The sequence below is a fragment of the Haplochromis burtoni genome, unplaced genomic scaffold (assembly GCF_018398535.1).
Source record: "Haplochromis burtoni strain Fernald_Lab_line unplaced genomic scaffold, NCSU_Asbu1 Contig_72, whole genome shotgun sequence".
Classification (NCBI taxonomy): domain Eukaryota; kingdom Metazoa; phylum Chordata; class Actinopteri; order Cichliformes; family Cichlidae; genus Haplochromis; species Haplochromis burtoni.
The window spans coordinates 470,207-486,414 of NW_024582433.1; the positions used below are offsets into that span (position 1 = coordinate 470,207).

The following is a 16,208-nucleotide window of genomic DNA, read 5'->3' on the forward strand; positions in this document are numbered from 1 at the left end:
ATATATACACACACTGAAAATGATAGATAAATATAATGGCAAACAGGAAGAATAAGAGAATAAGAGAAAATAATAACAGAAATATATTCCTGCAGTTCTTCACTTGATCTTTAGGTGGCACTGTAGGAAAAAAAATGTTTTAAACTCTTATGAACTTTTGTATTTTGAATTAAACTTTCCAGGACAAATTTCTCTTTACAAACCCTTAAAAGAACACATGTTGTGATTAAAGTAAATCTAGACTTTAGCACATCAATAGGTTAACACTCATGTAGTTAAAGGACTGGAGGAAAGAAGAAGAAGTTACCAGTATCCTTTCAATGAGCATGTCATAGTACTGCTCAATGAGCTCAGGTCGACTTAGCACAAAACGGCCGAGGAGCTCCACAGCAGCCTCTCGCACACTGGTGGAGTTGTCCATGAGGCGACAATGAACCCCACGTTGCATGTCCAGCTTAAAAAATAAAGAAGGAAAATTAGTTTAGGACAGTGACAGGACAGAACTATAGCTATCAATCTCTGTGGCATCGAGCCATGAGCAGCACGTTAGCAGGGCAGCATTTACAGCTCTGGTGCTCAGTTGCGGACAAATATGCACAGTCACAACAGCTGAAACACGTTCTGTGTCAGACAAGCTGCAAGAGCCAAGTAGCAGTCGATACTGAATGACCTACCCGTGCCAGGATACTTGGATCTACAGCCACTACTTCAGAGAGACACTTCATAGCTTTAGTTCTGACTGCAATAGCGCTCTCTCCCAGCACTCTCAGGATCTAGTTTGAAGCCATAGAGAGAAAAAAATTAATGACAGCTGACACAATATAAACAGTCACTGGTGTTTAAGCTAATTCAAGCTAATGATCATCTTACCTGTGATAAATAAATATCAAAGCTTTGTGCAAACGGCCTCATGGAGGCCAGATATCTAACAATCAGACAGGAGTCGTTGTAGTTTATTGTGTCAGAGTTCATCCTGAAAGAAAAGTCAAGAGTATCGTTTACTATAAGGATGAGAGGACAAACGAGCCATGTGGCGAAGTAGTGTCGTGAGTGAAGCACTATTTACCTCAGGGAACTGAAATGCGATGTTGACGTCTTGACGGCCTTGCGGAGGAATTTCTTCCTTGCCTCTGCCTTCTGCATGATCTCGGCGGTCGAGTCAACATCCCTGGAATGATGGTGACCTTTCAAGTCCTCGTCGTCCTCACTTTGAGACTTCATTGCCTTTTCTGCCTCACTTGTAATGTCCCTGAACCACTGGGCAATATAAAACTTCCTAGCAAACTGGATGAAACAAATACATAAATATATAAGGGCAGAGTATAATACATCTTTTTAAAACACGAAAGCAGTTCCGTAGATTTTAGTTCATGAAAAATCAAGTTAAAAACACACCACCAATGATGGATCCGTTTCAATGTTCTCATCTAGGTAGCCGAGCAAAGCCTTCTGTAGTTTTGGTATCTCGTCGCTGCCTTCAGTCTGTGAAAAAATGCCAAAAGCATTTTAAAAGCAGATCGACATCTTGGTTGGTTTTTTATCTGTTAAACAAATTCTGTTAGTCTACCTCTCTGAGGATGCGGTCAATAGCCTTTTGGTCCATCTTGCTAGTGACAGCATCTTTACGCAGACGGGAAGCGACAGTGCCAAGGTAGTCCAGCGATGCCACCCTAAGTGCCATTTCTGTCTGCTTGTTACTGAACTGGTGCACCTGGAACACAAGACAAGGAGGAGAAATGTCATAAGAAAACCAAACATCTGCAACTTTTTCCTAGTGGGCAGATGACGAGTGGTGACACTCACCAGCAACCGGCCCAGTAAACTCAGGAGCAGCTCAGCAGCAGGCCACTCAGGCTTGTTAACTGTAGACAGCAGGTCATGAACAAAGTTCTCAAACAGCGGCCTGTAATCCTCCTCTCCCTGTTTACTGCCACACCTGAAACATGCAGAGTACTTACAGAATAGCAACACATGCAGTGCAGCTTATTCCACAGAAAAAGATACAACATATAAGGAGTCACAGTCACACAGACATGACAGGTTATAGCAAGAGTAGGAACAATGACTTACTTCTTGAGGAACACAGATAAGAAGTTCTGAGCTGTCCTCATGGCAGTTTCATAAGAGTTTGTAATAAGAACATCTTTATCCACCTAGACAATAAATACCCAATAAAAAACAGTTTTAGCATTTCTTAAAATACATGTTTTGGGTATTTATTGAAGGCAAATATGGTTTTAAAAAATCTATTAAAACCTTAATGTCACCTTCTTATTGTGCTCATCCTCTGTCTCTTTCTCAGAGGGAAGGTGGACCACACACTGGATGAGCTGAAGAACAAGGGCTGTGACCATCTGGATATACAAAGGTTCTCCATCTGAGTCACTGCTGTTCAGCCTGGGGAGTATGAGACATCAGTGTCCTTATGTTACACTGGGGGCCTCAATAAACATCTGATATTGAGCAAATATTTACTCTGGTTGTAGTTACCTGAAATTCCTCAGGCTGCGTTTACTAGTCGGCAGTCTGGCCAGGGAGGTGAAAATCTCTTCAAGAATGAGCTGCCTGTGCTTCTTGTAATGAGAAAACACCTACACGAGAGTCAAACAAGAAACAACCGCATCAAAATACACCAGTCCAGACGTCACACTGAAGCATCCCATCAAAAACTTAATCCAAATCAATTTCAGAAGCACCTATAGTAATACTCACCGCAGTCACTAGTGTGATGGCACATAACTGCAGTTCACTAACATTCTCCACAAAAAATGGTGTAATGCCAAGGGTGGACACCTAAAAGATGGGCACAAAAGCAGTGAGATATGAGTTAACTCAACAGCCAAGGTGACATGAGGACACAAATCTGAGTGATGTGAAGGCAGATTCAAAACTGCACCTGCAGAATTGTGGTGTCAGTAAGCAGCTGGATTTCAAGGAGCTCAGAGATGCTGCTGATGATATCGCACACTTTGTTGTAGAGCAGGACTACCACCTTCTGTTTGTGGGTAGAACATTTGGCTCTCTTGGACTTTGAAGTATGCATGCCACCTGGGTGAGGAAGATCCGATAAATAAACAAGAATAAATTATTTAAACAAAAAACCCCAGAAGTAATATGTTAGAATTTCTCAGATATTCTGACACAATCTTTAGATTCAAATCCAGGGTCTTAACATCAGCTGATAAGAAATACTTGATGTTACAGCCCACAATGTACCGTATGTTACATGGGAGGAACTTTGGTAAAGGTAAATGCATTAGTTTTAGATTTAAAATGATTTGTGGCCAAAAGGAGGACAAGAGAATTTGAAATGTATAAAAAAAAACTTCTATTAGTCACACCAAAAGTCACTGGCTTTATTATCAAGCACTACCAAAATACCGTAAGAAATTCAAGTAAGTAAAGTTTTAAAAACTCCAAAATGCTAAAATACACACATTTTTTTAATCTCTTGGAAATCATGATTATTGCTGTACGTGTTAAAACAGCTAAAAAGAACGTAATAAAACTGTGGCTGACCTCCGTGGGGATCCACTCTGTAGACTGGGTCATACTGAGGGTACAAAGAGTTTTGCAGATGGAACTTGGTGTACTGCAGCACCCTCTCAATCACATCTTCTATATAAACAGCCTTTGGCATGTGCGGAGACGTCATTATGTTGAGTGCAGTCAAACAAGCATCGGCCGACTTGGTCACTCGCTCCATGATGAGGTTGCGCCACAACCGCTCCTCATCCATGGAGTCATTACCCTATGATTCAGTTTTTTAAAAAAGGAAATAAATTTCACATTTTGTGCCTGAACAGCATAACTAAGATCAGGCTGAGAACTTACATGGTTCATTAGTGTAGAAAGTTTGACGCTGTCCTGAATGTTCCTCTCCAAAATATTCAAAAACTTCACCAGTTTACTAGAAGAAAACTGCAGAAAAAAATAATTGGTTACTTTAACCGTACAGTAGGTGTCATTTAAGGTTGTTTACAATGACAAAATGCTGTCACCATGAGTGTAACAATTTAACACTGCAAGAACATGTCCTTCTCACCTTGTTAGAGATGCCCATAGCTTTAATCTTAGCAGAATCGCTGCCCAGCTCACTCAGCTGCTGCTTTCCAAGTAAGAGCTCTTGAGGTATTTCATCATCATCTGGCACAGAGTTACAATGTCACTATTTTTTAATGTGACACTCGATAAATGTCAAAGAGTCTGAAAACAGCAGAGTAAATCATAACTACCTGCGGCAGTGAGGTCCACGTCTTCGAGATTCTCAAGAACGCTGTCAATATTCGATGCAAATCTCTTAAATGTGGAGGAGTCCATCATCTCTGTTAGATTAACGTCATTGAGAACTGATTAATACAAATACATTATGTTTTAATAAAATAAATTATGAATTAATTATAAAAGAATTCAAAGTGCCAGGTCAATACCCTCTGGTGTCAACTTGGAATCATAAATCTTCCTGTTTTTCAGTTTATCCTTTTTCTTCTGCTTTCTGGCAACTAAACACACACACACACACAATAGTACCCAAATCAGCAGCAGCAACAACCAACCCTCAAGCCATCAACAGAGAAACAAATTGATGTTGTATTCTACACACCCCAGGAACTGGAATGACCAATTATTTTAAATAACGATAATCTGAATGACAGGACAGCTGTAATCTAATCAAAAAGTGAAAGCACGGGCTTCACTGGCCACCACATTATTTGATTATCCACTTATCTACTGGTAAGCGTATGCAAAAAAAATAAAAATAAAAATCTGACCATCACTCAGGCTCGGTGGGAGAGAGCCTTCATCTGAATCTTCATCTCTCCAGTCGCGCTGACGGCTACCAGACCCTCGGCGAGCGTTATGAAAACCTTCACTTCGACGGTGTTCTCCAGAACCTCTTCTCTCTTCATGCTTCCACGTCTTATCGTGGTCTTTCTTTTTCTTTTTCCTTGCATCTAAAAAAACAACAACAACAGAGAAGAGTACACGTTGAGACAGCATCTGCATTGTAAATTACTGCTTTACATGCAATTAGGGCTATAATTTATAATTAGGTCTAATTTTTAGGAAAAAGTTACATTTTTGTAATTTTGCTTTTGCACACCAACACTGGTGACTTTAACTCAAACAGTCAAGGTGTGACTGAAGTGCACACTTTGAGCTGTAATCCAAGAGGTTTTGTAAAAGTACTGCATTAACTCCATTGTTAGAGGGTCAAAAGTTATTGGACAAACTAATACAAATGTAAAAATAAGGATTGTTTTTAATACTTGAAAAGACTCTGCAGTCTAAAGGTTTTATTGTCATTCTGACAGGTTTTGTTTTGTTTTTCCCGCCTAATGATGGCGTCTTTCTCTCATTACTCTTTGGACCTCATGCTAAGTTCCAATTAAAAGCTACCAAATTCAAGTTAAGTACTTGGAAGTTAGACATTTTATCTGATTCATCTGTCATTAAATAACAAGGGAACTGGCTTTTTCTGGCCACGAACCTGCTTTTATTTCAACTGTCCACTTGCTTTTGAGCCTCTGAAAATAGAGGACTATGTATAAAAATGGCCATAATTCCTAAAAAATTCATGTAATACTTTTGTTAAATACTGGTTTGACTTAAAATACACAATAGTGGTGCACAAAGAAAACAAAAAAAATGCATCACTGTCAAAATACTGTAAATAAATAAAAGGAAATTCCATCAGAAATAGAGACAGTAAAGCACTTTGGTAGATTTTACAGAATTCCCATGTGCTCTTCTAAAAACTTGCAATTTTTAAGGCTTAACATTATCACTAATTTAACTGTAATTGAGATTAAACATGCTTCAATAGTGGCCTGGACAAGTGGGCAGCAGACACTTTAACAATATTAAACAAAAACAGATAGAAAAGCAAGTGTAACACACTACAAAAGGATGAACACAATTGCCAGAACACATGCAATGCTCAAGGTCAAAACAGGAACAATTTCAATTAAATTTCTGTGCAACTTTAAGAGGAAGCACATCCACCAGGAGTAATATTTTCTCTTGAACTGAACCATAGCAACAGGTACTGACTATTTCAGGTCCTTATGCAGATCGTGGAAAAAATGAGCAGCATTTTTAGAAGCTACTGTGGGAGCAGAGGCGATACATGATTTCAGTTTTTACACGACTGAGAACATGAGATTATAAAAGGCAGCGATACTCACGCTCATTGTCAGAGTCTTCATCGTCATCCTTGTCTTGGTCATCATCCGAGGCCAACTCAGCATATTTGGATCTCTTGCTAATCATACTGTGGCTTCGCTTGTTTGTCCTCTCACAAAATGACCAGTTCCTGGATCTGGAGCCGTGCGCGTTCCTGCTTTCCTTAATGATCTTTTTCACCTCATCAACGCTGAGTTTTTTAACCACGACAACGGGTTTAGCTCCTTTGTTTAAGTTATCTACCAATGAGACTCTCTCCAGCCTTACTCGCGGTTCGCTCCAGCCTTCTACTAGTTTATTTGGGGGATCTTTATCTTTTCCATCTCGTTTCAATTTAGGAATCACAAAGTTCTTCAGGGTCCCTGACTTGCCACCCAGCAGGTACGAGGGGAATTCGCTCGGTTTGGCCTCAAAGGACTGACGTTTGTCTCCAGCTTGGCACTTAATGTTGCCGTCCTCGCTTGTCTTTTGGTCCTTATTTTGGGGATTTTTAAGGCTGGAATTGCCTGTCCTCTGTCGACTATTGGGGTCAGCTGATTTTTTGCTTCCATCGTGCTTTAGTCTGGTGCTGTCAGGTTTAGTATGCGGGTCAGCTAAGTTTCGACTGCAGTTTTCTCTTAACATCTTCTGTTTCCTGTCCCTGTCCTTGGCTTTGTCTCTCTCTTTCTCTTTTTCTATGTGTCTGTCTTTGTCCCTGTCTCTCTCTTTTTCTATGTGTCTGTCTTTGTCCCTGTCTCTCTCTTTCTCTTTTTCTATGTGTCTCTCTTTGTCTTTGTCCCTGTCTCTCTCTTTCTCTTTGTGTCTGTCTTTGTCCCTGTCTCTTGCTCTATCTCTATCCTTGTGTCTTTCTCTGTCCTTATCCCTGTCTCTATCCCTGCCTTTGTCTTCTCCATGTCTCGAGCGCTCTGTCTTGCTCGTGTTTTTTGGGGTGTCGGGTCGGTTTTCAAGCATTCGGTGGCTGTTGTGATTCTTTTCCTCTTTGTGGCGTGACTTTGAATGCTTGTCAAGTTTCTGCCGTGAGGGGTCTGGCCTTCTGTCATCTGATGGTCCCTTGCTGCTGTCACTTTTGTCGTCATGTCTGTGTTTTGATTCACGCTGGCTTTCCTGCTTCTGTTTATACATTTCCGGTTGTCCATCTGAGCCAGACTTCTGGAGAGTGTCAGCATGCTGCTTGATGATCCCAGGTCTGTCATCACCAACCCTTTTGACCTTTCCATCGGGGTTTGACTTCAGACGACGTAGGTGATCCTCACACAGCGGCTGTGATTCCAAGACCACTACAGGCTGTCCTATTACTCTGCCAGCTTGCTGTAGATCGATACTGACCATCAAAGCAGGCCGACTGGCACCATTACTTGCAGCATTCGTCTTCTTGGGTGTCATCTTGCTGACACTGTTGCCCCCATGAATGGCAGCCCCATCATTTGACTCTGTCCCGGGTTCCTGGGGATAGGAGTCTTGTTTCCGTTTCTTCAGCGGCTTGTCTGAAAGAAAGAACACTACAACTTAGCACCTCTACACAAACAACCTGACAGATGAGAAAAACATGCTAAGAAGCACAGGGGAAAAACAAACACAGATTTTCACCTTTGTCCTGAACTTCTTTAGACCATCGTTCTCGGTCACTGGCTGACTCGCGTTCTATCCTCTCAATCTCTGCAAGTGTGTCTATCTCTGTATCATCAAAGGAAACTCTGCCAGTGACACCAGTTTCAATGGTATTTGACCGCACAGCAGCCTGTTGACAGTTTGCTTGATCGTCAGCTCCTAACTTGTTTGGAACTTCCTGGGCAGGTTTTGATAACTGGTTATTATTATTATTATTGATCATAACTGTTTCATGGTCCAATTCCATATGTGCCTCAGGGGGAAGCTCCTCAGATTGATCCACGTCTTGAACCTTTACTCTGGACAGTTTTAAGGTCAGCTTGGTCGAGTCTTTTGGTGAACTAACTATATCGTACAAGGCATTTTTTTCCATCGGATCACTTTCTTCTTTACTCCTCTCCTTATGTTTCTTCTTGCGATCAGACGAGGTGAGGATTTGGTCAGGCGGTGCACCTCGTGGCACATCAGCTGGAGGCGACTGCATTATGAGGGAAGGCCTAGACCCTGCAGAAACACAAAGTATTTGATGGAATTGTGAAGACCACAGATTTAAGCCAAACGTGATTTCAGTAGCAGTGTATTAGGTTTTTTTGCGAAGACACAAAAATGAAGAATTAACTTGTTGCTAAGGCAGCATACTTTGTACAGTCTCTTCACTCCCAGCTGGAGAACATGCCGACTGTGGGGATCTCACTGAAAATGCGGCAGCCTTCATTGGAGAATCATGCTCCTATTGAAACACAAGACATTTCTTATTATTTTAACAGTCAGCTAGACGTAAGAGTCACCAGACACGATACAATATTTTTCAGATTTTTTATATTTTGGGATATCCCGAGTATTGCAATAACACATATTGTGATTTATCACCTTTTTCAACTGCAAATTACATCCTCAAAGTTAACCTTTGTCAATATCTGCTTTATCCAATAATTTACCTTACTTTAGTTGTGACAAAATTAGATTGTTAAGCACACACTGCCATAAATGTTGCCATAAGATGGGCTCAGTCTGCTATCAGTCTGTGACTGAATGGGATCAAGTTAACTGTCCTGTTTTTACTCATTAGTTGACCCATTAGCTTGCTCTGAATTAGTCGGTAGCGTTGTCAAGCTAAATGTGTCCAGTGCTGGGTAGTTTTTTGGTTGAGCTGATTTAATTGAAGTTTGCTCAGCTAGCATCATCTCATCTGCATGAGACGAACCATTTTGTTTATAGTATTTCCAGAGTATTTTAATTTATTAAGTCAAATATCAATATTTGGTCTCCCTGTATTGATGCAATAATGCCATGTAAAATATCCCAACACTGTGCTCTATTTATTTTTTCACCCACGCCTAGTTTGAGCTGAGGTCCAGTTCATGATATCTTGAATTTCCACATTACCTCATTTCCCAGTCTGTGAGCCACGTTCATGTAGTCTTCATCTGAGCCCAGTCTTGCATTGTGATTCGATAAATCAGTTGATAGATGTCCAGAGACTTTGCTGTCATGGATATTTCTCAAGCCACTCGTAACTGAAACGAAAATGAAATTAAAATTCTAGTTAGATATTTGCTCATTTTCTCACCACTTAACGGTGTATATAAGTTAATAATGTTATTAGGGATCAGTTAAGTAATTTGCATACAACCAGCTAGGTCTATCCAAGTCACCATGTGCACTGTTACTGGTTGCTGAAGTACACAAATGCACATAAAACTTCAGTTTGCTATTTTCTGTCGTTACTAAAAGCAATTCGACATGCAGCTTATGTGATACTTTTCTCTTGACCAAACATTACACTCACCTTGCTGAGCGTGTTGGTGTTGGGAATAACTGGGTGGATTGTACTGCATGTAGTCCGCGGGACTCTGGGGTGTGTAGGGACTAGGTATAGGGCTGTTCTGCTGGGGTACAAAGCGTGGCCCTGAACCAGACTGCGGTGATGTAAAGCATCTGCAGATGAGGAAAGCAAAGGAAAAGAAGCCTTAGCTGAGGAATACATGCCTCTGATTTTCATCATCAGACAATACGGTGGCACTGCTTTACCCAGAGGGGCTCTGAGGGACAGTGGTTTGCTGATAGTTTGAGGCTGGACTCCCATGGACCTGATTCTGAGTAATCTTATACTGCTGCACTATTGGCTGCAGCATTACACCTATGAGATAAAGACAACAACAACAACAAAAATTAGACACATATCAAACAAGAAGCTCAGCATGTGCATTTCTCCAGCTAAACCAAGCCTGTCTACTGAGTAGGAATACTGGGTTCACTATATTATAATATAAAGCAGGTTATTTTTCTCATTCCAGGATATTAAGTCTATAATAAGTCTTAGCAAATAAGTATTTTATAAATTATCCTGATCCTGTTTAAACATAATAATATATATTTTCTCTACCACTGAGGCATGAGGAAGAAAGTTGCAACATTAAATATGCAGGATGAAAAACTGTGTTAAAGACAACATTTCAGATGCAAAATAAAGTGAACACTTAATACAACAGGTCTGCTACGATCTTGCCCATCCTTTTCCATTAACCATGCAGGAAAGGTGTCCATTCCAGTCTGCGATCATTTTGAGGGCATGTTTAGTGATGGTGGTTGCATTACACAAAACATGGTTTCACAGTCCTAACAGTGGGGTGATCGTCTCATAATGCAAGTTTGTTTGCAATGTCAGAGCGTTTGGTACTAAACTGCAGGAGCAGCATTATATTTTCAAGTAATGAAAATAAAATCTGACAAAGTGAATTTCAGAGTGACGAAGAAAGAGGTTAGTATGGCGAGAATAAACCAAAGCGGGAGGCTATGTACATTATCATCCATTAGCATTAAATGATGCTTGACTCCACATTTTTACGGGCTGTGAGTGTGGTCATTACCACAAACACTTGTTTACTTTTTCTTGTTTTCATTTTGCATTTGCCACTGTCCTCAATAATGATGCCTAAATGTTTGCTTTAATATTATTATAATATTATTAATTATTATTAACTACAATTACCACCTGTGACTGTGAGATATTGCGGCTGTTCCTATAATAATAAAACTTTCCCAAGCTAAAGCCAAAGCCAAATATGAAAATGTCTATGGCAATGAGCAATCTAGCCAATGACAACAAAACAAACAGAGCTAGGCTGTTTCTCTCTCTGGCTGTAAATTTTTTTGACAGATCCTATTTATTATTAATTCCAGAGACCCGAATTATATTAGGGTGAATAAACATCAACAGGTATTTTTTAACCTAATGAAGACATCAAAAAATAGTGTTCTGTTTTTGTTTGTTTTTTTTAATTATCTGAGTTTATAACCAATATGAAGATAGATTTAAAGGGCTTTTTCACACAAGTCCCAACGAAGAGCTTAACCTCTAATGGGAAGCCAGATTTTGAGACATTTGTCTACCAGATTTATACAGCTACTGCAATCCACTAGAAACAAATGAAAAGATAAAAATTCCCTACTTTAAATAATCAACAGACCTGGATAGAAGAAACAGTCTCTGTAAAAAAAAAAAAAAAAAAACTAATTAAAGGATGTGCTAAACAATAAAATTGTATAAAAGATATTTCTTTGGTCCTATAGCTTAGACCTTTAATGTAGTTTCACTTGACAAGCTAAAGATTCCTGGTTTGACCCCAGAAGGAGACACAAAACCCTTTGAGGTTTGCATCTGGCAAATAAAAACAATCAAAAAATTCTGCCAAATTAAACATCCGGAGCTACCCACTGTGGTGACCCCTTGCAAATAAGGGAACATAGCTTCATTTAAAGACTAGGACTTTAAAGACTAAAGTCTTTAAAGACTTTAAAGACTAGGAGATAAAAGAGCCAGGATCTGTCCAAACAACTAGGTGAAGACGCCTTGTGACTGCCGAAACTGATTTAAGACAATTATTTTATGCACGCTGTAGGCAATTGACTAGAAAGCTGGTCACCAAAACAAAGAGAAGCCCTGTTTTTGTTGTTAGTTACGAGACAGCGCAAACCTGGCCATCCCACGACAAACACAAAACTTACTGGACCATTACTGTTGTTGATCAAGTGATTAAGATAACTTCTTCAAATTCCATACAGGGGCTGTTTTTCACTTTCTACAGGCTGATCTATCGGTGCAAAGGGCAAATACACAAGTATCTGTAGTTAACATTAGCATTTGTCCTCACCTTTTGTGCTGAAACAATGTAACCGCCAATGCTCACCCATTAAAACTAAACCTGCATTTATACAAAAACTCGGCAACACACTTGCCAGTGGTTTCCATATTTGTCTTGCCACTCCCTAGTATGTCTTACAAGGGGGGAAAAAACAAAACAAAAAACATCAATGACAGCTCAGTTCTTGTAATCAGCGCGATGCAATCCAGCAGTAAGAGTGTGAATAGTTGCACTTTCCTGTAACAGGCTAAAATGCTTATTCTGTGTGGTGTGGTGATTCCAGAGTTTCCTCCTGTGGTGACAATGACTGCAGTGTGGGAATCACACAGGATGAAACAAGGCCTAAGTAGCACATCCAGCAAAAGATATGCTCAGGTGAATAATTAAGCTAAACTAAGGTACCCGCAGAGAGAAAGCATGCAGCAAGATCAACTGCAGAGTCAACAGCAATGTCTCAGTGTCTTCTCCTTACCACCCAGAACCTTGTGCTGGGTTTGCATACTTTTGTCCCTGAAGATTTTGGGATTCCTGGACAGCAAAGTTTGTAGGAGCATTGGCATGTCGCCCTCGGGTTCATCGTTGCCCAAGTTGTCCTTCAACTCTCTGGAAAATAAACATAAGAACAATCTATGTTACAGGTAAGAGCCACCTATTCCCAAAAGCCAGCTACTGTAATATGCTCACTGGCATTAAATTGGCAATACCCGACTATAGTACTGAGCTAAACAGTCATTACTCTGAAATAACACACTGTCAGGGCAATAGTTTATGTGCAATTCAAAAATAATTTAAGAGTTAAAAAAAAAAAAAAAACCAGTACTGCAGCGAGGTATGAAAGATCAGCGAGTGAAACTTACATGTGTTCGGTGGAAACCTGGTTAAGGCTATGCGCCAGCTGAGTCACTAGACTCTCGTCTCGACACACCAGCAGGCTGCTGACCTCTTCTGAGATCCTTCCATTGTAGAGGAGGCTCTTAGCAGTGGTGGCAGGTAGGGGAGAAGGCAAAGGAAGCTGGTTCAACACTGAAAGGACAGTTAAAAGAAAATCATGGCATAAAACTGTACAGGGAAACGCCTGTAAGGACGCCCAACTCACATGCACTATGTAGAAGTAATGTAAAAGTAACACTTTGTTTGGCAATGCACTATTTAAATTTGCAGCAACATTCTAATCTGGATAAACAATCCAAAGGTTTCAGAATGTGTATTAAATGCAATGATGCACACAATATATTTTACATATGTTTCTTTTTTTCATTTCTGAAACTGATATAGCGCACATAAATCTATAACCTCTGAATTGACAATAACTAGTATTCAGGCGTTCTTATAACTACATGCCCAGTTAATTTCGGCCTGCTTGGCATTCAAGTAATCACTAGTCTTGCCTCATTTTAGTCTGAATTCTAGTGTTTAAGCTGTGATGATGTTGCACTTACAGTCTGTTAGGCTAGCAATTCCAGCAAGAGTAGTGATGGGAACATGAGGCATGTCACCATTCATGCTGAAGATGAGGTCAAGAGGTCGTGTCAATGCACAGGTTGGTCAATATCACCAATCGTCCTATATGTCACATCGCCAAAGTGCTGCAAAAGACAGGAAAAAAAAGTGGCAACAAGACTGAATTAAGAAATGGCCCATTATTTTTACAGACAGCTATAGTGTACTTGCTCTGGGATGGGGATTAGAAATGGTATGAGTTCACGAGTGGGCATTATTACAGTGCCAGCATAACTGAATCTCTGAGGTACACGAGTCACACAGGCCCCACAACAAGCCTGGGCATGGCTTTATCAGTTATTGATTTAAGGCTCTGTTGGAAATGCTACCTTGCTCCCCGGTACAATTTCCCCTTATATATATATACACACAACTTGAGGATATGCAATCCAGTTGCGAAATTTCAACCTGCTCTAAATCGAAAATACAGTGAGAGCGGAAACACACCGGCAATCAACTACATTAGATCTCAAACGCACGTCGTGCACTGGCAAGTAGACTCGAGTGGTGACAGCTCTCATTTAATCACTCATTTAAAAAAACACAATAAAGTGACACCGATTGTGTTTCTGTGTGTTGTTTTTGTGTCTCTGGCATCTTGAGCTTGCTTGTCCGTGTTTATACTTTCAGTTTCGCCGACGGAACATACAAAACAAAATCCAAAGGCGATTTAAAAAGAAAAAGCCACTGTTAGCTAATTATGTCTCAAAATTCTTCTTTTGTTTCAGAGCCAGTTAAGATTCCCGGGACTGCCCGGAAACAAAACAGAGACATTAGCTCGTCTTGACAACACTTATAACTACATTAATACTCTGTTGTTATTATTTTAGTTGTTTCATACCCTTGCTATGAGGAAGAGCGGAGCGACGACGTCTGTGAAAGTGACAAAAATGAACTCGCGGTTAGCCGGCTAGCAACAACTGAAGATGTAGCTAATGTATGCTAACTGGCTAGGTGTAGCCTTATCTGTAACTTGCATTAGCTAGCATCACCGGGAGTGCATCAAACCCGGTTAGCCGTGTACTGCTTATTCGATATCGCTCTTTTTACCGCACGGGTCGCGTATCGCTTTAGATTAGCACTTCGCACTTGCTGTGGCCTTCATCGTCGCATCTCCAGCTATGAAAGTGGACCTCGGACTTGCCTAAGGAAGCGTAACCCCGACCCGACGCCAAGGAGGCAGGGGTACAAAGCACAGACCCCCCATCACAAATCAGAATTACCCCCTCGGCTGATTTCTGTAACGGCTCCCGGTGGCTGTCTGACGGCGGAAAACGCGCAGGGAGGTAAACAATCTGCCCGAAAAGAGGCTGTAACAGTTGAACCTAGCTTATTTACCTCTGGATGTGATGAGAAAGAGAAGTGGTTCTGGTGGAGAGGAGGAGGAGGAGGAGGGGGAGGAGCAGGAGTAGGATGGCAGCTGGAGCAGGAGAAGAGTCTCTAGCTCCCTCTCCGTCCCACTGTTCAAACAGCTCCCTCGGAACTGACACATAATCCCTGGCTGGCTTTTCTTTTTTTTTTTCTTACCCCTTCTTTCTCACGGCGGACATATCTGCCGTGAGGGGAGAGGAGCTTGGTTAGAGGCGATGCTAAGGAGTATCAGGTCATTTTTCAGGACAAAAAATAAAAAAGGCTGATGGAGGGGAAATCAACAATTTACCCCCTACAGAGTGACCCTTAAGAAAAAGCCTTGAACTAACGCACTGTGTAACCTGTGTTTCATTATTGCTATCACAGAGCTTGTTATAATAATAATAATGTCTAGAGTTTTTTTAAGCTTTCCCCATTATGCTGCACTTGTTTAAATAAAATGATGTGCTTTTCTGATGACTTTTTATTTTATATATATATATATATATATATATTGGTCTATTCAAGTGTGGACAGAAAGCAGTCAATCAACTGACTGCCTCCCACTAAAAATTTAACCACAGCTTGCCCAGAGCTACAAAATTCACTGCCCCCTCTTTAAAATGTTCTCGCATGACCCAAACTAATTAGGACTGTAGCGGTTTGGGGACACGTGAGTATATTAAAACATTTATTCACACTACATTACAACGCTACATAATAGGCCAGCAGTAAACCATTTAGCTTCGGTTTGAGACACATTAAGATTTCGTTTCATAAACAGGATTTGGTCTCCCTCTTGTGGAGGAAAAGTCAAGTTATCCCAGATTAAAACAAACAGCCTCCCCTGCGTCACTCCCCACAACCTCTCTGTCTCTCTCTAAAACTATCAAAGTTTCTGTTTTCATTTAGTGAGACAAAAAAAAAAGATCCCTCCAGCAGCAGTTTGACTTATGAAAACAAACCCAAAACAGTAACAACTACTGTATAATTGAGAATGGGCCAGTGGAATGAGTCCTCTTTTATTTTCCATCTTCTTTTCTGTAAAAACAATAAGAAAAAAAGAAGTTTTAAAATACATTTTATCATAATTACAAAGCAGGAAGAACATATTTACTATCCATCCATCTATTTATTCCACTCCAGGGACAAGTGTGCCAGTCAGACAACCATTCACACTCACATTTGCACCCATATGAGCAATTTAGGATCACCATTTAGCCTAACCCCACTTTGGACTGTGGGAGGAAGCCAGAATACCCAGAGAGAACTCACACAGACACAGAAAGAACGTAGAAAACACAGAAAGCGTTTAGCTCACATTTTACCTTTAATTATATATCTTTTAAAAAATTACTTTTTAGATTTAAACTGTGAAGGTTTTTTTTTTTAGCCAACCATCATTTCTTTATATTTTGT

At 40.4% G+C, this 16,208-nt stretch overlaps 1 protein-coding gene across 1 annotated transcript in view; it reads right to left on the bottom strand.

Annotated features, from left to right (window-relative positions):
• The window catches only part of LOC102311942 (nipped-B-like protein), a 22,986-nt gene extending 8,335 nt beyond the window's left edge, over positions 1–14,651 (bottom strand). Inside the window, exons 1-29 of the mRNA XM_042221726.1 lie at positions 14,281–14,651; positions 13,379–13,525; positions 12,797–12,962; positions 12,412–12,542; positions 9,826–9,934; positions 9,584–9,732; positions 9,181–9,311; positions 8,434–8,524; positions 7,774–8,298; positions 6,952–7,670; positions 6,189–6,912; positions 4,773–4,955; positions 4,431–4,502; positions 4,236–4,325; positions 4,046–4,146; positions 3,835–3,921; positions 3,520–3,751; positions 2,897–3,048; positions 2,713–2,793; positions 2,491–2,591; positions 2,268–2,397; positions 2,071–2,153; positions 1,804–1,936; positions 1,568–1,711; positions 1,396–1,482; positions 1,067–1,284; positions 871–973; positions 675–773; positions 308–454 (exon numbers count right to left, since the gene is read on the bottom strand). Coding sequence (XP_042077660.1) covers positions 308–454; positions 675–773; positions 871–973; positions 1,067–1,284; positions 1,396–1,482; positions 1,568–1,711; positions 1,804–1,936; positions 2,071–2,153; positions 2,268–2,397; positions 2,491–2,591; positions 2,713–2,793; positions 2,897–3,048; positions 3,520–3,751; positions 3,835–3,921; positions 4,046–4,146; positions 4,236–4,325; positions 4,431–4,502; positions 4,773–4,955; positions 6,189–6,912; positions 6,952–7,670; positions 7,774–8,298; positions 8,434–8,524; positions 9,181–9,311; positions 9,584–9,732; positions 9,826–9,934; positions 12,412–12,542; positions 12,797–12,962; positions 13,379–13,442 — 5,052 coding nt within the window. The 5' untranslated portion in view covers positions 13,443–13,525; positions 14,281–14,651. The remainder of the gene's footprint in view (positions 1–307; positions 455–674; positions 774–870; positions 974–1,066; positions 1,285–1,395; positions 1,483–1,567; positions 1,712–1,803; positions 1,937–2,070; positions 2,154–2,267; positions 2,398–2,490; positions 2,592–2,712; positions 2,794–2,896; positions 3,049–3,519; positions 3,752–3,834; positions 3,922–4,045; positions 4,147–4,235; positions 4,326–4,430; positions 4,503–4,772; positions 4,956–6,188; positions 6,913–6,951; positions 7,671–7,773; positions 8,299–8,433; positions 8,525–9,180; positions 9,312–9,583; positions 9,733–9,825; positions 9,935–12,411; positions 12,543–12,796; positions 12,963–13,378; positions 13,526–14,280) is intronic.
• Between the last annotated feature and the right edge of the window lie 1,557 nt (positions 14,652–16,208).